Genomic DNA, 20,799 nt, shown 5'->3' on the forward strand with positions numbered 1-20,799 from the left:
GGCTGCCGAAGCGGGGGCGTGTCCCGGCGACGCGGGGGCAGGTGGCGGCACGGCACGGCTGTCCCCTTTGCTGACAGACCGCGTCGGCCTCAAACCCAGCATCTCCCAGACGCAAAAAGCTCCGGGCGCCGGCAGGTCTTTGGCAGCTTTTTACGTTTCAGCACTTTGATATGTTTCCAATAAACTTTGTGTTTAGAAAGTCAACATTAAAAAAAAAAAAAGAAAACTATTCCCTTGGCAGAGCAGGCGATGCTCAGCGCCGCCCGGTGCGGGGCCTTGGCACGGGTGCAGTGGGGACCGTCCCCCCCGCGCTCCGGGGGGCTGGGGGTGCTCGGAGTCCGAAGGGCTGGTGGGTGGGGGGTGTGCAGCATCCGCCCCCTCAGTTCATGAACTGGGTGTAGCCCTCGGCCCCGGTGACGATGACGTCCATCCAGATGCGCATGGCCTCGGCCGAGGGCGCCACCATGTAGTAGAGGCGGTCGTGGGTCTTGACGCAGAAGGTGAGAGCGGGGTTGGGGCTCTGGGGAGGAGGAGGGGGTCAGCGCCGAGGAACCGCGCTGCCCTCCAGAGCATCCCCGGCCCGAGCCGCCCCGCTGCCGCCGGTGGAGGGTGAGGTGGGGGCATGGCAATACCGGGGGGTCCCGGCCGACAGGGGGGCAGCGGCGGTGCCCAGCTCTCACCTTTGCGGCGCTGCGGAGGTGGTCGTAGTAAACCTCTTCGATGGCTTGGAAGTAGATGACTCCCTTCAGCTTTGTTTCGTGTTTATCTGCCCGAGAGAGGGAACCGGCGTCGACCACGGCACCGTGGGCGATGGCACAGGGAGGGGGCACGGGGCAGCGCAGCAACTCACCCACGTAGTAGGAAAGGGTGCGCTTCATGCGGTCGAAGACGAACCAGCGCTTCTTCCAAGACTTGATCTTGCCGCCCATCTTGACCAGGTAGCCCTTGCACATCTTCTCCGTCAGGATGACGTGGTAGCACGTGTCCACGCTGTGGCCCGAGGACTCGATGTGCAGCCGCAGGTCGAAATCCTCTTTGCGGATGGGGAGGTACCGCGTCAGGGGACGAGCCTGGAAACGCAACGCAGCCCTGCAAAGCCCGCCAGTGGCGGCCAGAGCCGCATCCCCCCGCCGGGACCCCCGTGGGGAGCCGGCTCTGCCTCACCGGCCAGGCTGGGATGGGAGAGCCTGTGCCGGGGGGGCAGCCAGCCCCGCACCTGCGAGAAGTGCTTCTCCCGCAGCTTGACCTCCTTCTCCACCAGCTTCTGCCGCCGCGCGGTCTCGTCCTGCAGCCGGCGTTCCAGCTGCTCCCGGCGCCGGCGCTCGTCCTCCAGCGCCTGCCGCCGCAGCTCCATCTCCCGCTCCTGCCGGCAGGCGCAGGCGCTCAGCCCCGGGCGTGGGGGACCCGCGCCCCAGCCGGCCGCCGCTCCGCTGCCCCCGCTCACCCGCGACTCCATCAGCCGCGACTTCTCCGCGTGCGCCTCCTTCAGCATCTTCTCCATCTCCTCGATCTTCCCCACCTCCATCCCACTGGCACTGCAAGACAACCGGAGCTGCCACCCCCGCGGGAAGGGCCTCGAGCCAGCGGCACGGCCGGCGGAGCCACGGTGCCGCTGGCCGCGGGGGCCGGCCCTGGGGTTACCTGGAGACGTTGTCGGGCGAGCAGGCGGAGTTGTTGCTGGTGGAGATGCTGGTCTCCATGCTGTCTGAGCTCTCCAGGCTGAGGGTGTCGTAGGCGTGGTCCAGCTCCTCGGCCCGGGGCCCGACGCCGTGGGGACGGTGGTGGTGGAGGATGGAGTGATGCACGAGCAGGGGGAAGGCAGCGGGGAAGGGGGGCTGCCCATGCAGGGCTTCCCACTGGGACTGAGCCTCGGCAGCCGCTTTCTGCTTCAGCTCCGCCAGCCGCCGCTTCTGCTCCTCAATCACCTGCTGACCTGCGCGGCGGGAAGAGGACGGCGAGGGCTGAGTGCGCCGCGCCCAGAGCCGCACCGCGGCAGGTGAGGGGACGGCACGGGCGGGAGAAGATGCCACAGGCGCTGCTTGAGCCAGGGTGGGGGGACAGTGGGTGTAGAGGCGGGAGCCACCGTCACAGCTCCCTGGAGAACAGGCCAGGCAGCGTCCGTCCAGGCAAGAGGAGGGGGCCCGGGCAGCCGAGGGGGGGGACATGCGCCAGGCTGGCAGGAGCGGGCTGGGCAAAGCGCTGGCAGGGTGGGGACGCACAGGGGTGTCCCTAAGCAGATGCCGAGAGGCACGCAGGGTCCTGGGCTGGCCATGCCCCTCCTGTGCGTGGTGGAAGGTGCCAGTAAACAGCCATGCTGCTGCCTCCGGGCTGCTGGAGACAGTCCAAGCCGCCCCACGTCTCTACCTGGTAGATTGCCCGGCTGCAAGGGCTCTGCTGGGAGCGGCTCGGCTGGAGACACGCCGTCGGGCAGAGGGGTTGCAGGGGAGAGAGAGGGGGGAAAAGCGAGTCCGTGAGAGAGGCCCTGCGTCCCGCCGCTGCTGCCCTCGGCCGGGCTCCCTCCTCCACCGCCCGAGCGGCCACCAGGGAAGTGCCTGCCCAGGTCCCGCCACCCCCAGAGCCGGGATGCGGCGCCAGAGCTCACCCTTCTGCTGCAGGGCCAGCTGGCGCTTGGTCTCGATGTCCTGCAGTGTGGCCGCCAGGTTGCGGGGCAGGCTGCCCGCTGGGCTCGGGGGGCCCTGGGCGGGACAGCAGGCAGTCAGCGGCGGGGACGGGGGCTGGCAACGGCGCGCAGGAGCCACGGCCACGGCGCCCGGGGCCGTGCAACGCCCCGCTCCCCCTGGCAGCTGTACCTTGGGCGAGGGGCTGCGCCCCAGCACAGAGAGGTTGAGCTGTGAGGACGAGGGGGTCCCGCTCTTCATCCGAGGGGCGAGAGCACCAGCATCGCCCTCCGTTTTGGCACGACAGACCTGGGCACAGAGACACAGAGGTGAAAGGAGCACGGGGGGGCTGAAAAAGTCCCCCCCAGCAGATGGTTCAGCCACCGGCGGGGCTGAGCACCCCCTCCCCAGACCCTGCCCCTGCCTTGGTGCTGCCTGGGCAGGAGTACAGGCAAGAGGAGGCAGCGGCTGCCTGCCCCAGGCGTGCTGCCTGCCGTGGGTCTGCTCTGCCCCTGCCTGCTGCGGCACCGGGGTGGTGGGCAGAGCCCGGGGTGCGGAGCCGGTGGGAACGTCCCTGCGCTGCCCTGCTCCCGCTGCAGCCGGCAGCCCCGAAGCCTGAGCCCCATCGGCAGGGAGCCGGGATTACCTGGAGAGGCTTGTGAGAGGAATGAGCTTTAGCTGGAAGTGGAGGAGGGGAAGAAGGAGGAGAGACAGAGGAGGAGGAGGTCTCAAAGCCAGCCATGGCCTCCTGGTACCACTTCTCTAAATCAAGAGCCGGGAGCCACACCGGGCCCCCCAGCAGCTGCTGCTCCATCTGAAGAGAGAGGCCTCGTGAGAAAGGAGCGAGGGGGAGATGCAGCAAGAGGGACAAACAGGCAGAGAGAGAGGTGGGAGCATCCCTGCCTGCGCCTGCACCATCCAGCCACGGCCTGGGACCTGCATACTCCTCCCAGGGACCCTAGGCCAAGTCCTGGCAGCTCCAGGTGCTCACCGGGCTGGTGAGAGCTGACAACAAGCGCCGGGAAGGCATAGAGACCCCCTAGGGATGGGCAGGGCTCCAGGCAGGGCAGTGAGGGGTGTGCAGGCTGGTGAGAGCCTCGTGTGCGAGCTGCTGCTCGGCCTCATCCACAGCTCTCCCCTCCCGTACACCCCCGTCACCTCCTGGGGAAAGCACAGGGCCAGAGGGAGGGAAACAGGACACAAACCTCTGCAGAGACGGAGGAAGAAGAGAGAGATGGAAGAGGAGGAGGAGAAGCAGCGCAGCCTGAGGATGAAGGAGCCAGAGGGGTGCAGCCCAGTGGGGAAGCAGCAGGGGCACGGAGGCCGCCCAGGATGCCCGAGAGCTGCTCAACGGTCACGTACTGGGCAGAGAGAAGCAGATTAAAAGGGGAGAAGAGGCTCGAAGCAAGGCCGAGCAGGCACGGGGGAATGAGCAGGTGGCTCCAGCCTCAGAGGAAGGTGCCACATCCCCAGGAGGAAGGGCCGCTGGTACTGGGCACCCAGTCAGGTCCCCGCCTGCTCTGCACCCTCCTCACCTGGGACCGGCGGCCAGGACCGGGTCCAACAGGCAAAGGGCCGCCCTCCCGCCCCTCTGGGCACCCGCTCTGCTCCCCAGCCCTGCTGCCGCTGTCCCAGAGGGTGAAGCCCGTCCGGAGCAGGCCAGAAGTGCTCCCCAGCGAGGAGACCGGGTGGCTCCAGCCTCCGCTCCCTGCTCAGCTGCAGCCAGACGAGTCCCCCAGCCCAGAGCGAGGTGGGCTCCGAGCACTGGGCACACGGGGCGGCCGCGTGGCCTGCGGCATTCTCGCTGCCCAGGATGTGGCAGGCGACCTGGGGCAGCAAACCCGAGCATGCTCTGGAGCGGGTACCTCGTCGGCTGCGGGAGGTACAGCAAGCAAGAAAGAGCGCTGAGAGGCAGCAGGGGCAGCGGCAGAAGCTTTAGTGTCCAGGCTGGGGCCGTACGCATTGCGGCAGAACCTGAAAACGTCAGACAGCCTCATGTACTCCTAGAAATCCACAGCGGAGGAGAAGGAGGAGAGTTAGACCCATGCGCTGGCATCGCGGCGCTGACTGCAAAGCGGGAGCAGATCTCCCCGCGCACGTGTGCCCTGTCTGCACCTGCCCAGCCCTTCCTTGCCTGCGGCTGCCTGGCTGCCCAGCACTGCACACGAGCTGGGCGCCCCAGCACAGCGTCTCGCCCCTGCCTTAGGCGCAGCTTGGCTGGGTGTGGCTGGGACACAACCTGCCACCTGCCCTGCCAGGCCCCAGGTGCCTTCAGCTGCTCCCAGATCTCGGAGTCTCCCGGGGTCCTCGGCCACAAGCCCTCGCCGGTGCAACATGAGGCACCTCGAGCTGCTCTGAGCCAGCCTAAATTCCACTTCCTTGCCCTTTCTGAACCAAACATGCTGAAGCCAGGGATTTGCTCTTTTTTTGGGGAAGCCAGGCTAGCAGGACCCCAAAGGACACTGTCAGGAGGTGCCCAGCCAGTGGGCAAGCAGTGGGCAAGGGGGAAGCGCAGGGATGCCCCTGCCACACGGCACTGCGCTGGGGTTAGGCAGCGGGAGCCGGGATGCCCGGCGGGCTCAGGCGAGCACCCAAAATCGGGTCTGCGTGTTAATGAATGCAGCTGCTGGAGAGCTGAAGGAAAAATTCCCCAGCTGTGCCACCTCAGCGTGCTGCTGGGGGGACGTCCTGCTGCCCGAAGATGACGTTAGTCCACGTAAGGGGTCTGGCAGCGGCTTGGCCAAGGAGGGGGCAAGCGAGCAAGCACGTGCAGTTAGTCCCGTTACCTCTTGTGCCTTGGGGTAGGAGCAGGCGGCAGGAGAAGCTAAGGAGGCAGCTGCTGCTGGCAGGGGGCTCAGGGGCTTAGTTCCCTCCAACAGCTCATAAGGCTCTGAGATATGGAGGGTCTCCTGTTGGAGGGTAGAGATCACGTAGGCAAGGGGGGCCCAGGCAGCGGCACAGCGGCAGCAGCAGGAGCCCTGTTGTGGGCAGGCGCAAGGGGAATCAGCCATCCTGCCCCTCTCCCCAGCAGCGGGTCAGGTGGCACCGTGGTCCCTGAGGGCATCGTGGCTCTGGCTCCCCGTTCAGAGCCACGAGCAGGGCAACAGGGCGGCCCGCTCCCACCTAAAAGCCCTTGCACATCAATTGGAAGGAGTTCCCCATACCGGCACCAAGACAGCCCCGTGCTGGCTCTCTGGCGAGGACGGGACCCCGGGCACTGCCCGCTGCGCCCAGCCCTTCCCTCGTGGAACTCGCTGAGCTGCCCGCTAAAGCCTGGGCTGCGCCGGGGCTCCTGCAGCATCCCTGCAGCCTGGCAGGGGAGATGCTGCTGCTCCCAAGCCCGGCTCTTTCGCGTTTCCCTCCCAACTCGGCGATGGTCTCTGCAGCCCACGGAGAGGCTCTGAGCAGCTGGGAGCCCCTGGCTCCGGTCCGAAGGTGCTCGAGAGCACAGGAGCTGCTGCAGAGCACAGCTTGCGGTGCACCAGGCCCATCCCCGCTGGCAACAGGAGACTGTAACCCCTCTGCCCACTTACCTCTCTGAGAGCTGAAGACATTTTGGGGAAGCTCCTGCCACCTGTGACGAGCTGGTAGCGCCTCTCCAGAGACATGAGCTTCTCCTTCTCCTGAGTGTGGGGCGACAGTGAGAGCAGAGGCAGCTGATGGTTACCTGCACCTCGTGGCGAGTCACCCCACGCTCACCCCGACCACCAGCACCCCGGCAAGAGCCAGCATGATCTCGTGCCCTGCCTAAGGCACCCCTGGATTTGGGGAGCGCACGTCGACCCCCCGATGGCTGCAGTACCTTCTGCAGGAGCTGCAGGACGCCGTTCCTCTCCCTGGCCAGGCGCTCAGCCTCCTGGGCGCTCTGCAGCCGGATCTGGGCAGCCTGGGCATCCAGCGCGGCCACCCGCTCCTGGGGAACGGATCGGGGGATGAGCCGGCTGCTGGCGAGCCGTGGGGCTCAGCCGGGGCCGTGGGGTGCAGTCCGGCCTCGCCAGACCCGCCGCCCCAACCCGCCCCTACCTTCCTGCGGGCGATGCTGCGGTGGCACTCGGCCCGGCTCTGCAGGAGCTGCTGGCCCCGCGCCTCACGCTCCTCCTCGAGGCGGCTCTCCCGCTCCAGCTGCTGGAACTCCAGGTCCTCAAACAGCTTGGCCTCCGTCTCCAGCGCCTCCGCCTCCTTTGGACACACAAGGGCACGGGGGATCACTCGCTCGGGACGGGCACCTCCGCATCCCGCCAGCAGATCTCCTGCAGAGAAACCCCCCACTGCGCCCCCGCGTCCTGCGGGTGCCGGCCGGGAAGGGGAACCCGTGGCAAAGCCTGTCCCCGGTGCCCTGTGCGGACGGGCACGCAGCTTCCCCTCCTGCTCAGCACCAGCAATGTGGGAGCCACCATCAACCTCAGCCCAGAGGGAGAAGACGATGGAGGCACCGGGCACTGGCCAGGCCCGAGCCATCGCCCCCATGAGACGAAGAGCCCGCCACCGCCAGTGGCTTTACCCCACCCCGGAGACCAGCCGCTGCTGCTGAACCACGTCTGGGCCGGCACCGTGCCCTTGCTGGGTGGCAAAACACCAACGTGCGGCCCCGCCTCGCCGAACTGACGGGCGGTAGAGCCCCGTGGATGAGCACCGTGCCGGACGAGCGCTGCGCATCCCCCCAGCCTCCAAGCACCGACCGCTTGGCACAGGGTCTGCCAGCGCCACCCCGGCAGCCACCACACAATGCTCCCTGCAGGGACGCACTTCACCCCGCGCCGGAGCAGGGCGGCCGCTGCTCTTGCACACGGCGCAGCACCACTGGTGTGGTGGCCACCGAGAGCTCCTGTGCACCAGGACCACCCCGTCGCCGTCCCTGCCCGCCACGTGCCGGGACCCACACCCGACAGGGGGGTGGCCAGCCCCGAGCGGTGGGTTTCTCTGTGCGGTGAGGGGCGAGCAGGCACCGGCCACGGACTGGGGAAGGTCGGCCACCGCCAGAAAATACCAGATAACGGGAAAAAATGCTGCGGACTGGCGGTAATGTAAACCGACAGCACCGTGTAAATAAACGCTCTCAGGAAATAGCTGGAAGCAGACAGACGAGGACCGGCGGTCCCCGAGGCTCCCCCGCCGGCCTGCCCTCCTTCGCGGGGCAGGATCCATGCTCGCGCCCTGCCCAGTCCAGAGGAGCCCCGTGGCTCCGTGGTGGTGGCGGCCCCGCGCTCTGCCGAGCCAGCACCGTGCCCCGGGCCTGGGCGAGCGGCAAGCTTACCAGGACGGCGGTGCCCGGCGCCAGCCGCCTCCAGCCCGGGTGCGACGCTCCCAGTGCGGCCCCGGCTGGCGGGGAAGAGCTGGCCTAAGCTGGAGCGGAGGGAGGTGGGCCATGGTCCGGGAGGGGTGGGGGGAGACACTGACCCTTCGCATCTGCTCCCGCAACTGCTCCTGCAGTGACTCGGGGCACTTATCAAGGTGGCTCTTCGACTCATGGTAAAGCGCCCGGAGTTGCTCTAGCTCCTTCCTTTCAGCATCAACCTTTGCCCTTTCCTGAATCGGGGGAGAACGAGACAAAACAAAGAAAAAAAAGAAAAACAAAGAGAAAAAAAAAAAAGAGAGAAAACACACTTCTCAAATCGGCGCCATGCAGAAGCTGCAGCGTTAGAGGGGCTCAGCTGGAGAAGGAGGGGACTCGCCGGGAGGAGCTTCATGGCATCTACGGCGGGGTCAAGAAAGCGACAGGCTGGGCGGTGTTAGAGGGGTTATAGCCAACCCTCGACCTCAGCCTTGCATTTCCACACTGAAAACCCGCTTACGGGCAGCAAAAAGATCGATGCTGACAGCATGGATAAAGTCATCCCAATCCTGCAAACGGCTGCAGCTCACGCACCTTCCGAAGAACCATTAACGAGCTGTGTTCATTGATGCTCACCGTCCGGGATGCTGCCCATTGGGCACAGCAGATCCCGGACGCGGGGTGAGGCACCGTGGACCACCCCCATCCCTCGGAAGGAGAGGGGGGTCTGTGGGCCAGCAGTGAAAACGGGAGGCTGAGGTCCAGCCCTGCCGCTGGAGATGCTCAGGCTACGTCGAGTTAGCGGCAGAGCAAAGACTCGCTCCTGGCCCCAGGAGAAGCATCCCCAGCCCACCCTCCCTCCCTCCCACGGCCACAGGAGCGGCATGATGGAGGCCAGCAACACGAGGCTGGCGTGGAGAATCACCTCCCGCGGGCCCGGCAGTGCCGTACGGGGCCAGGCGTTGGGAAACACGTGCTGCGAGGAACCCCCCGCCACGCTGCAGCAGCGCGGAGCCACGGGGGGTCCGTGAGAAGGGATCCGGGGGGACACGCTGGCGGGAGACAGGGCTGGCACAGACGGGTGCCCTGGGACCGCGGCGGCGGGGGCCCAGGAGGCTGCCAGGCGTGCAGAGGTGTCAGAGGCGACGGCAGGCGCCAGAGCAGGCAGCGTTAGTGCAATTAGTGCAGGCTGATTAGGAAAGTGGGCGGTCAGGCCAGCAGAGAGGGTGGGAGGGGGACGTCCCTGCGCTCCTCTCCTGACCCTGCACGAGGCTGCCCCTACCTAGAGAAGCTGCCTGCAAAAGGCTGGAAGACCAAAACCAGAACAAAAACCCCAAATGCCACGGGGACGCTGATGGCAGCTCTGCCCAGCCATGGGCAACCAAACAGGCCAAGGGGGCCAGCCAGGCCCCCAGGGACACCAGCACCGCATCATGGAAGCACGGAGCCGCCAACAGGACCTGGGCACGGGCTGCGTGGGGACGCCTAGCTCGGGTAGCAGGGAGCCAGGTTCCGGCGGCTCTCCCGCCCTGGAGCAGCTTGCCCAGGGCCGTACCACACTGGCCACAAGGCTGCAGGACGGCTGGCAACACACAGCCAGGAGGAGCGTGCCATGCACGCCATGGCACGGGTGCCTTCAGGCACAGCTGGCAGATCACAGCAGCAACTGCACCAAAGATGCCAGGGAAGGGGGCCGGGACCCCCACCTTGGCCACCAAACCGAGTGAAACACTCGCAGCCATTTTCCCGCCACCTCCAGCGGGCTGGACACTACAGCAGCGGCCGCCAACACGCATGGAGATGCCCCGATGGGCAGCGGAGCGGGGGGACTCGCCACAAGACACAGCCCCCCAGCAAGGGCAGGGAATGGGGAGTGCCGAGGCCCCCGCTCCGGGTCGGTGCTGCCTGCTGCGGGCAGCAGCTGTCCGGGAGAGCCCCACAGCACAGAGCCTCCCCGCCAGACCACACCGGCGCGACAGACGGCGGCTGAGTGCACCCCAAGTGTCAGCCCTGCCCTCCTCCGGACCAGCCCGGGCAGACAAACGGACAGACAGACTCCCCCACCACGATGCAAACGCAGAGGGGATGCTCCTCAGTGCCTCCGCGGAGCCCAGGGGCAGGGGAACGCCGCAGCACAGGGCTCCGTGGCACCGGCCACGAGCACCAAGGAGGGCCCAGCATAACTGGCGCGGCGGGGAGCCCTGCCCAGAGCTCACCTTGTCCCGCTCCTTCCGGATGCTGGCGTCCAGGCTGGAGAGCTTCTCCTGCAGCTGCTGCACCGCCTCCTGCTCCTGCCGCAGCCGCGCCGCCTCCGACTCCCGCTCACCCTGCAGCAGCGCCCGCTCCATCTCCGCCTGGACCGACACAGCCGTGTCAGGATGTCTATGCCCAAAAGGATCGGGTGCCGCTGGCAAGGGCGGCGAGCAGCAGGGGTCCTCACAGGGCCCCCCGTCCCCTCACCTCTCGTGAGGTCTCCTGCAGCTGCTGCTCCAGCTCCTTGACGTGGCCCTTGAGCTGGTCCAGGCGGCTGAGCACGCCGGCGCGCTCCTCCTCCAGTCGCTGCGCCTCCTTGGCCCGGGGGCCCGCCAGCTCCTCGTGCTGCGGAGAGGGCAGGTCAGCGCGGCACGGTGCGGCGCGGCACGGCGAGGCGCGGCCATCCCCTCACCTCGTGGTGGGTGCTTTCGGTGCTGCTGCACTCCTCCTTCAGGTTCTCCTCGTCTGACCTCTCCAGGCTCTCCCTCTGCCGCAGCTCCTCGGCGGCACGGCCCAGAGCCACAGCACCCCTGGGCACCCGCCGGCCAGCATCCGCGTCGCCGGCCAGGAGCCGGTGCATGTCGCCCGGCTCGGTGCTGTCCGTCTTGGTGTACTCGGCGCAGAGGTTCAAGATGGTCTCCAGGCGCTGCCGCTCCTGCGGGGAAGAACGGTCAGTGCGGTGCCTGTCCCGGCACGTGCTGCCGCCCGAGCCTGCAGAGCCCCGTGCCCTCGGCAGGCGCCGGGATACGGGCTGGCTCCTCGCCCTCCCTGTACGCTGCAGTGGGCTGGGGACACTGCAGAGCCCGATGCAGCCCGCCCCGACCCCACGCCGGAGCCGGTCACGCCGTGTACCAGGAGCTGGAGATGGGCTAATTACAGGCAGCAGCGCCGGGCGCTGAGCGGCTCGGCTATTTCCAGGCAGTGACTCAGGCCGCCCGCGCTGGGCGTGAGTCAGGGCTGAGCAAACAGGGCTCCGGCGGCACGGCCCCAGCCCTGGCAGATGGACAGGGCAAACCCCACCCAGGCAGCTGCTGGCTCCATAAAAACTCCATCTACCCTAAATATAGACGCAATGCCCACAAAGCCACGGCAGCGCCGTCGGCAGACGCGGCCCTGGCGGGGCCAGATGAGACGTGGACAGTTTTGCAGAGCTGGGGGCACCACAGCTCCAGCCGGCCGCCCCGTGGAGCCCCACCAACCCCGCCGGTTTCCCTGGGCTGCTTTGTGCTCCCAGGGCGCGGCCGTGCACCGACCGCTGCTCCTGGCCATAATCCCCCGGATTAGCCGTCAGCCACGGCAAATCCCCAAGAAGCAAGGCTGGGTTTTTAAAGCAGCAAAAGCTGAAAGGTGTTTGCAAAGAGGGTGTCCCACACTCGACCAGGGCCCCGGGGCTCACCAGACGCTCCATCTCCTGCTCTCGCACCCGCTCCTGCCGCTGCCGCCGGTGGTACTCCAGCAGCTCATCCTCGTTGTCGCTGATCTCGGTGATGCTGTTCTTGCGCTCCCGCGGCCCCTGCGGCAGCCGTGGGTCCCCCAAGGGCTTCCTGGGGGCACGGGGGCTCTGCCGGGGCGAGGGCACGGCCGGGGAGCCCAGTCCGTAGGCTGGGCTCAGGCAGGTGCCGAAGCTGGGGTGGCGTGGGGGGGTCTCCGCTGGCAGCGGGGGTGAGGGGCTCCCGGCACCCCTCGGCTCCTCTGGACCTCTGCGTCGGGCACGGGGGCTGCCGGGCACCTCCCTGCCCAGCCGGGGCTGCGGGGAGGGGGCGTCGGGGGCCGCCCGGGTGCTGGCGGCCCGGCGTGACAAGGAGGGGCTCAGGGGGGGCAGCTCCCGCATGCTGTCCACGTTCCTCCGGCCCGCCCGTGGGCTCTCGGGGAGCTGCAGCCGGGCCTCCGGGACTGGCCTGCTGGTGGGCTGCCGGCTCGGGGCCAGAGGGTCCCGTGGCTCCCGGAAGGGGCTGGGGGGCCGCTCCTGCAGGGCTGCCCGTGGCCGCAGCGCTGCCTTGGGGGTCAGCCGGGGGCTGCCTGCCCGGTGGTCCCCAAGCCTCTCGGCTGGCCAAGGCTCCCCGGGACCCCCGCCGGTCGTGGGGGGTGGCTGCACAGCATGGTTGTAGCTGGAGGAGCGGAGCGGGACGAGAGGGGGCACGGCCGGACCCTGCTCCTGGCTGCTGGGCGAGGGGCTGGTGTAGCCGCCACTGCTGGCCGGGGAGGAGAGGGGGGAGAAGTTCTCATAGCTGGAGCCCCCCGAGGTGGCCCCAGGGCTGGGCGGGGGGGACAGGAGGCAGCGCCCACCCCCGTTCACCACCGGGGAGAGGGGGGACCGGCCGCAGGCGGGCGGCTTCTTGGGGGACGCCGGCTCCTCCAGCACCAGCGAGTCCATGATGTCCTGCAGGTCTTTCTCAATGGAGCTGACGAGGGAGCTGTGGCTGGGACACCCGTGCTCCGACGGCTGGTGGCCACCATTCGCCAGGGCCTCAGGCTCTGCAGGGAGACACGGGAGCAGGCATCAGCGTGGCAGGACCCCCCGCCACCCCTGCCTGGGCGGAGCAGCCCGGCATCACCCCTCCACGCAGCCAGAGCCAGGTGGCAGCTCCTCTACCCCCACACCCCGAGCTGCTGCACCCCGCTGCCGCTGTTTCCTGCGCTGGCTGGGCAGCCGGGCCAGGGAGGAGGCCGGCATCCCGCCGGCCCCATCACCAGGGAGACAGAAACCCGATAGCGCGGCCCAGCCACCCGCTCCCGCTCCCGACATCCCCCTGCAGCTCCCGGCGCCGCTTCCTGGGAGCGGCTGCCCGGGGGCACCCACCGCCCGTCCCCATCACCCCAGCGAGGGGGCAGAGACATGGCAGCCCAAAGCCACTGAGCACAGACCCGCAGCGCATCCGGACCCGCCGCCGCGTAGCCCGCAGCCGCCCCGCGTCCCCGTCCCAGCACCGATGTCCCTGTCACTCAGCAGACGAGCTAATAGCGGCCAGCGCGGAGCCTGGCCAGGACGGCGTGCCACCCCAGCTGCGTCACCCCCCGGCACCCAGCGGCTCCCCCACGGCGGCCGGCAGCGCCTCAGATGTGCCGCAGCCCTGCCTGCGTGATCCCGCCCGGTCCTGCGGGGCAGAGAGGGCCCATGGGGGATGCTCCCACGGTCGGGGGATGCTCCCACGGTCGGGGGATGCTCGGTGGCCATGGCACCTCCCCACGTTCCCCCTCCCATCCCCCAGCTGCGGGGCACGCTGCCTTCCCGACACACACGTGGCACGGAGAGTCTGCCAAGCTCCTCTCCCTGTGCCAGGGCGTGCCGGTCGGGGCAGGGAGAAGGGCCACCAGGCCGGGGATGGCTGCCGCTGGGGATCTGGACATCCCCGGGAACTGGGCATGGCACCGGCGCTCGTCCCATCAGCCCCGTGGACAGGCAGACGCAGCGAGATAAGCAGCTGGCGAGATGGAGGATTGCAGCCGGGGAAACGGCCTTCGCGTGGCCGCCCTGGCATGTAAACACCCGCCCCAAGGCAGCCGGGGGGGGGTCCCGTGCACCCCACATCCCTGGCACGGCCCGACGGGTGATGGCTCTGCCACAGCTAGGCTGGGCAGGGGCGAGAGCCGTGCCTCGCTGCCCTCGCAGTCACCCCCTTCCCAGGCTATATTAATCATTAACACGCGTGGCTGCCATGCCGAGTCAAGGGCCAGCACATCCGTGGCCGGGCACGAGCCCCGCGCCCGAGGGCGGCAGCCTAGGCAGGAGCGGGCTGGGAGAGCATCGCGTGCCGGGGAGGCTGTGGGTGCAGATCGGGGAGCGCCCCAGCGTCCCCACCGCCCCGCCGAGGACGAGGGGGGGTCACCTACTTGCTGGCAGCCTGTAGAGAGCCGCTGGGCTCCTGCCCCCCGCCGGGATCATGCTCTTCATCCACTTGGCCTCGGCGGGGTGGTTGAAGCGGAGGAAGGTGGCCTGGCCCAGGCAGATGGTGCAGCCTGGGGAGAGAGGGGACAGGGCTCAGCCGCCACAGCGGTGCCGGAGCGAGGCGAGGCGGGAGCCGGCGCAGGCAGCCGGGCGCTGCCCGGCCCCAAGACGCGTCCCCGGGAGGGGAGCGGGCTCCTGCCGTCACCAGAGGCTTAGGGGGAGGCTGAAATCCAGGTCACTCCCCGGCAGCTGCAGGCAGCTCGTCGCAGGCGCAGGCACAGCCGGGGTCCCCGCCGGGGGCCGCGCTGCTGCGGGGGAGATGGCGGCGCGCCAGGGCCTGCGCGGCCGCCAGCTGCAGACAAGACAGCTCCTGTCCCCGGCCGCAAAGCGCCGCTTCTTGGCCCAAAGCAGCGGCGCTCCGGGGGAAGGCTGCCGGGCGGCCGCCGGGGAGGAAGGTGGCTGGGGCAGGGAGCGGGGCCGCGCTGCTGACACACCCCGCTTTGAAGCGCCTGCCAGGCCCCGGGAGAGGCTCGCTCCGCACCGACAGCCGCAGCCGAAAATCCCTCGCCGGAGGGGACGTGTTTTTTGGAGCAGCCGGCAGCCCGGGCTCAGCAGCAAGGAGAGCGAGAGGCCGCACGGATTAACCGCCGCCGCGGGCCCGGCCCCTCGTCCGAGCGCGGGGAGGGAAGATGTCCCGCTGCCGCAGCACCCCGGCCCGGCCCCCGCGTCCTGCCTGCGCCCGGCCACGGCTCCTCCGGGTCGCTGGCTCCTTCGGCGCGGGGCGTCCTGACCTGCGCCCTTCCCGCACCCCGGCACTGCGGGGCACCCCAACCCCGCGCCCCCAGCCGGCGCCAGCCCGCTGCCCCTGCCCGCTCGCAGCAGAACCGGGGTCTCGGCGATCCCTGCCCGCACCCCCCACACTCTGGCCGCCCGCCCGCCCGGGGCGCAGCGGGACTTGGCGGGACCGTCGCGCCGGAGCCGTCGTGCCCCTTCCCCGGCGGCCACGTGGCTCCCATTGTCCCCCGCGGGGACGCCCGCGGCAGAGCCCACGCGGGAGGGTGGACCCGCGGGGAGAGGCCGGGAGAGGCGGGGGGGCTGCAGCGCGCCCGCCCGCCGTGGGGCCAGGGGGCTTTGCCCCCCGCGGAGGGACGGGAAGCGCTCCCCCCCACCCCGCGCGGACACGCGTGGCCCCCCGCCGCACTCACCGCGCCGCCGCCACCGCCACCGCCCGGGCAGCGCCGCGAACCGCCCCCAGGGAGGGGCGGAGGGCGGGGACCGAGAGTCTTCCCGCCCCGCCGGCGGGCGGAGGGTCCTCCCCGGCAAGAGGGGCAGGGCCGGGAAGCGTGACACGGGCCGTGCGGGGAGAGGGGACGCCGTGGGGAGGGACCCTCGGCTCTGCCCACGCTCCCTCGGGGGCGGCCGGCGGGGAGAACTGCAGGGTCCAGCCCCTGCAGCCACGCAGCGATGCCCCGGGACGTTTCCTTCCTTCACCTCCCCTTCCCAAACCCGGCTCAGCATCTCTAGTGCTGTCTGTGAAATGGGTGCAAGGGTGGGGACCACACCCGGCTCGGCACCATCTGGCTGGTGTGGCTTTCTCCCTCCCCAGCACACGGCAAAGCCGGTTCTCAAACGGCAACAGCGTTGGGCACGTGGCCCCCCCAGGTCTAAGAGCCCGGAGCATCCCAGCCGGGATGAGCAATTGCAGGATGGATACGCCAACACCCTGATACCTGACAGCCCAACTCCCCCGGAACGCCGGGTGCTGCTCCGGAGGAGACCGGGCCATCCCTACCTTGGGTGAGGCGCGTGGGCCGCCGCAGCGGCACGCCATCGACAGTGCAGGCGTTGCCGCAGGGGTGCAGGGTGAGTATCCCCCGCACATTCTCGATGTAGCAGTGCTGGGGTGCCAGGCCGGGGCCCTGCAGGACGATGTCCCGCGCGGCTGTGCCAATCGTGGTCCTCCCTGAGGGTGGAGAGGGCGGCTCAGCGTCCCCGTCGGGCCCGTGGGGACCCCCCGGCAGCCAGCACTCACCTTCCTCCAGGGGCAGGAGCGTGATGGCGGTGCTGAGCCGGCCGCTGCCCAGGCTCACCAGGTGCGGCTTCTCCGTCTGCACCTTCAGCCCCTTGCCCGTGTCGATCAGGTCCAGGGGACTGTTCTGCAGGAGCAGAGGGAGGGATGGTCACAGCTCCTGCTGCCCACCAGCCAGATGCCTAGGCTGCTCCAAAACAGCCGTGTGTGCAGGCAGGGAGTGATGCCCCGGGGCGGCTGCGTGCGGGCAGAACAGTCCGGCAGCTGGCAGCGGGCCCTGGGGCCTGAGGGCTCCCTCCTGCCTGTGCTGCCTGCCCTGGGGAGCAGAGGTGAGCTGCCGTGGGAGTAGAAGCTCCCTGGGGCTCAGGTTGTGTCTAAGAGGATCCGAGCTGCCAGCCACTTAGATCAATTGCCTTTGCCACTGATCCCATAATGGGATTGGGGCAAGGAGAGGCCGGAAGGCAGCGCCAGCCACGGAGCAGGAGGGCTCCTGGACGGATCCCACGCTCCCACAGACATCCCACGGCCCCGCGTCCTCACCTGGATGATGGTCTGGACTCTGCGGGTCGGGCTGGCGGGGGTCCTGCTAGAGGCCTCCATGGTGCCGGCGTGGAGATGCTGGGCGCTCTCGGGCACGGGCTGCTGCCGGAAGAAACAGAGGATGTCAGTGCAGGTGAGCGCGCTGGGCACGGCTCTGCCGTGTTCCTCCCGCACATCTGTGCCGGCAGCCTGAGCGCAACCCCTACCCCAGCCCGGAGCAGCGTTTGCCACCCAGAGGATTCCCCTCCGGAGCTCCTGGGACACGGCGCCAGAAGGAGCCAGTGCACTGACTTGGCTCTGGGGAGGTGGCGAGGGAAACGCACACCCTAAACGCCGGGAGTGATGGGCAGCCGGACCCCGACGGCGGCGGGTGGGCAAGGACAGGTGAGGTCAGCGTCCAGCTGTGCCCAGCAACATCTGCCTGCCCGCACGTGCCACGAGCGGCCGTCCCTGGCACCCAGGCGCACACCTCTGCTCCCAGCAGCAGCGCCTCGGGGTGCGCCCTGCCTGCGCCCTGCCTGGCTGGCACACGTGCCCAAGGCAGGCTGGCAGGGCTGCTGCCTGCGGGAGCTCGGCGGCGTGGGCAGGAGGCGGCTCGGGGAGGAATGATTTCCGTCACCCGGCGCTCACGCCACTGTCGCAGCCCGGGATGCTCCGAGGTTACTAAATTTACCATCTGCTGCTCCCCAGGTCCCTCCCTTCCGCCCAGGCCTGGCCGAGCGTGGCTTAACCCTTCCCGGGAAGGCTGGGGCAGCCCAGCTGGGGTGTGCTCCCATCCCCGTCAGGGACCCCGGTCCCGGGACAGCCAGGGGCACTGAGAGGAGCCCTGGGCTTGGGTCCCAGCAGCATCGGGCACTGTCCCACCAGCCCCGGTGTCCTGTGGGGCGCGGGACCCCCCCGGCTCGGCCAGCACTGGGCTCAGCTGCGTGGGTGAGCGGGCGGCTATTACACACTGCGGAAAAAATGAAACGCTGGAAAACACCAGGCGTGGGATCCAGGGCTGGGATGGAGCCCGGGTGGCTCTGCACGATAACAGGGCCGGCTGCCCCACAGCGAGGGCTCCGAGAGGACCACAGCTGCCCCACGGCGAGGGCTCCATGGGGACTGCGGCCACCCCATGCAGGATGGGAGCAGCTCAGCTGGGGCAGGGGGGAAGCAGAGATGCAGTACCCCAGGAGCAGCTCCCCAGCACCCAGCGGCTGCCGAGGTGGGACCCCCGCCTTCCCTTACCTGCCGCCTGGTCCTGGCCTGGGTACCGAGCGGGACCCTCCGCGGCAGGGTGCCAATGTCCCCCAGGAGCAGGGGGGACACACTTCCCGGCATCCAGAGACCCTGCAGTCCGGCCGAGCCCCTGCCCCTCAACTGCGCCCAGGCCCCGCCACAAGCCACAACGTCTGAGAAGGAGGAAAAGCCAGGAGGGGCCGGGCTGCTGCATAGGAAGGGAGCGGGGCCAGGGTGGGATCCTGCACCGGCGTTAACCCCTTCCCAGCACGTCTGTGCTGCTGGGGCCAGCTGAGTGTCATGGGGGACCCCCGGTCCCGCCGCCTGGGTCATCGTCCCCGCTCCTGCCCATCTCCTCCTGCCCAAACTTGCTCCACGGGCAGCTCTACCTCTCCCTGAGCTGCAGACATCTGCCTGCTCCCCGATGCCCACCCTGCCGGCCCCCGGCTCCCCGGCCCCTCACCCGGCTCCTCGCGGCGCAGGAGACGCCAGCTGTCCCCCAGCCCGTCCCTCGGGGGTGCAGCCCCTCTCGCACCGGCTCTGCCGTCGGAATGCGGGGTGGGAGTGTGGCCGCCCCGGCCGGCGCCCCACCACTGGGGCGGACAAGGCGGCCTTTCTTCTCCCGCCGCCGCCTGCAGAACGCGCCGCTTGTTCCCGCCGTGGGAAGCGGCGAAGGCAGCAAATGCCAAGGGGCTGGGCTCGGTTACCGCCAAACAGCCCACGGCCCCCGTGCCCCCCGCGCGCAGGGCTGCCCACTCGGCCCCGGCCTCCTGTGGCACAAAAGCCTCTTTCTTCTCCCAGTGCAGGCAGAGGCCTCACCTGAGAGGACGCCCAGCCCCAGCGACGCGGGGCCCCGCCGATGGTGGGCAGGCTGCACACAGATACGTTGCCCCATTGCCGTCGTGCTCCTGGGGAGCCCCTGCACCCCGCTGCCTGCTGCCTGCGACCTGCCTGCCTGCCCCGGACCCGCAGGGGCACTGGGGATCCGCTGCTGCCCACCGAGACCCAACCGGGCACCGCCCGCCCTGCCTCACACCCCGTCGGCATGGTTGGGTGCCAGCAGCCGCCAGGCAGACCCCAGAGCCGCACCATGTGCCAGGGCACACCCAGGGCATGGCCAGCCAGCCCACGCTGGCGAAGGGCCGTGCCGATCCACTGGGGCACAGCCTGGCACAACCTGCCATGCCCGCCCCACGCTGCCAGCCGTGCAGGGAGGTGAGGGGCAGGCGCACGGCAGCCCACGGCCCGGCTTTTCCTCCTTGCCCGTGGGAGTTGCGGGAGGAAGCCAGAGCAGCCGAGCTAACGGGTGTGAACCACACAGCATCACAGCCTCCGTCCAACTTGGCTGCCTGCTTGCTCCCCATCTGCTAACATGCTTAGGGTGCGCTTACCCCTTCCCACACCCTCTGCCCCAGTAAACAACTGGCCCTTCTGCCGGCAGCTGGGAAGGGGGAGCCCGTCTCCGGCACAAAGCCAGTGGGGAGCGAGGAGCCGCTGCCCCGCACCGAGCAGGGGAGACCCCACCAGCCCCATCCCACCCGGGTGAGGGGTGGCGGGGGCTGCATCCCGGTTGCTGGGACGATGCAACGCTTCTGGCAATAACATCCCCGTAAATCAGCTGCCAGAGAGCTCCGGCGGGAGCCGAGGAATCCCGGCCGCACCCGCTGATCTCAGCGCTCCCGGGAAGCGCTCCCACACCGCCCCGCACAGCTGTGCTCCGGCCCTGCCGGCATCGCGCCTCAGGCTCTCTGCGGGCTGGGGGATGCCCGTGGTGCGCCTGGGTCAGGGAGGGCATGCAGACCGGCTTTCTGGCACCCAACGCTCCACGAGATGGGCCAGCGACACCGTACACAGTCCTGACCGCTGCTGGAGCTGAAGCACCGAGCCCAGTGTTGGCACGCGCCTCTGGCCACCGCGGCAGGGACTGGGAAACCACTACCACCGAGCAATTGCACAACGGAGACTTATTCCTCACAGATCCCTCGCAGCAAATGAGTTTCTCCTCTGCGGGGCAGGTGCTTGGCTCGGCTCAGTGGGGAGCATCTGCGGCTCCTGCCAACGACAGCGTCGGGACCGTGGCACACGATGGGTTTGGTGGGTCTGATCCAGTCCCTGGTACAAACTCATCACCCAGCCCTGCGTTCTCTGGGAGTGGGGCGGGGGTGAGTCTCACCTCTCTGAAACAGGCATCGCTTGCTCTTTTCTATCGTCCGGCTGACAGCAAGCGCCGCCTCGTCCCGCAAACCGGTGACTCCATCCCCCTGCGCAGCCCCCTGCCCGCTGCATCCCCGCGCGCCAAACCCAAACGTACGAGGAGTTGCTGGAAAAGCGCCGTGGCTGCGCTGCCCAGTGCCTGCGCTGCCGGCGAGGGCTGGGGGCTTGCAGGGCAGCCAGAGGGGTGCGAGGGCGGGCGGCCCTTTGGCGCGGCAGCTGGATTCCTTCTGGGGCTGCCAAATTCCTTGGGCTTTCTGGCAGCGGCCGAAGCGGCTGTGGTTAGAGCGTGTCAGGGAACTGGAGTGCACAAGGTCCCGCGGCGGAGCGGGGTCCGGCCAGGCCAGCGCCGTTCCCAGGCTCCCCGAGGCGTCGGGGTCGGCCTCGGCCCAAGCGCCGTCACCCCCGCAGCCACCCACGAGCCGCAGCAGGGTCTGGGGACCCCGGAACCTCGTCCGGCCGCCCAGGCGGGGCGGCTGCTCCTGGGGCTCCCACACCAACGGACTCGCCCCCGTTGGGGACCACCAGCCCCGGCTGCCGGCCCACCCTCGCACCCCCGGGACCCAGTGGCGCTTTCAGGGCTGAAGGGGTTTTCCCGCTCTCCCCCCGCGGCTCCAGCCCTGCGCCCCTCCTGGGGACCCCCGCGGCTCCCCGGGACCCCACCGCGCCCCAGGCCCGGCCCTGAGCCCCTTCCCCTCGGCCCTAGGGTACCCCCGAGGCCACCCCCGGCTGGGAGGGGTGTGTGGGTCCCCCCGCGAGACCGGCCACC

At 69.4% G+C, this 20,799-nt stretch overlaps 1 protein-coding gene across 10 annotated transcripts; it reads right to left on the minus strand.

Annotated features, from left to right (window-relative positions):
* Positions 1–136: 136 nt before the first annotated feature.
* PHLDB1 (pleckstrin homology like domain family B member 1) lies at positions 137–20,065 on the minus strand. 10 transcript variants are annotated; one of them, XM_074848827.1, is made up of 25 exons: positions 16,599–16,742; positions 16,062–16,185; positions 15,822–15,992; positions 13,975–14,100; positions 11,540–12,618; positions 10,556–10,798; positions 10,351–10,488; positions 10,107–10,244; positions 8,016–8,144; positions 6,642–6,797; positions 6,421–6,531; positions 6,152–6,241; positions 5,405–5,527; positions 4,484–4,621; positions 3,824–3,979; positions 3,265–3,432; positions 2,811–2,927; positions 2,603–2,696; positions 2,365–2,409; positions 1,642–1,933; positions 1,445–1,535; positions 1,217–1,363; positions 851–1,070; positions 681–766; positions 137–520 (listed from the first exon to the last, which is right to left on the minus strand). In XM_074848827.1, exons 1-25 carry the CDS (start codon positions 16,656–16,658, stop codon positions 380–382), a joined length of 4,383 nt encoding a protein of 1,460 aa, XP_074704928.1. In that variant the 5' UTR covers positions 16,659–16,742; the 3' UTR covers positions 137–379. The 10 variants fall into 10 exon arrangements, with proteins under 10 accessions (XP_074704928.1, XP_074704929.1, XP_074704930.1 ...); XM_074848828.1 differs by having other exon boundaries at positions 2,603–2,927; positions 16,599–16,978; XM_074848829.1 differs by lacking the exons at positions 3,824–3,979; positions 4,484–4,621; positions 5,405–5,527.
* Positions 20,066–20,799: the final 734 nt, after the last annotated feature.

Source organism: Strix aluco, chromosome 23, assembly GCF_031877795.1.
Source record: "Strix aluco isolate bStrAlu1 chromosome 23, bStrAlu1.hap1, whole genome shotgun sequence".
Lineage (NCBI taxonomy): Eukaryota > Metazoa > Chordata > Aves > Strigiformes > Strigidae > Strix > Strix aluco.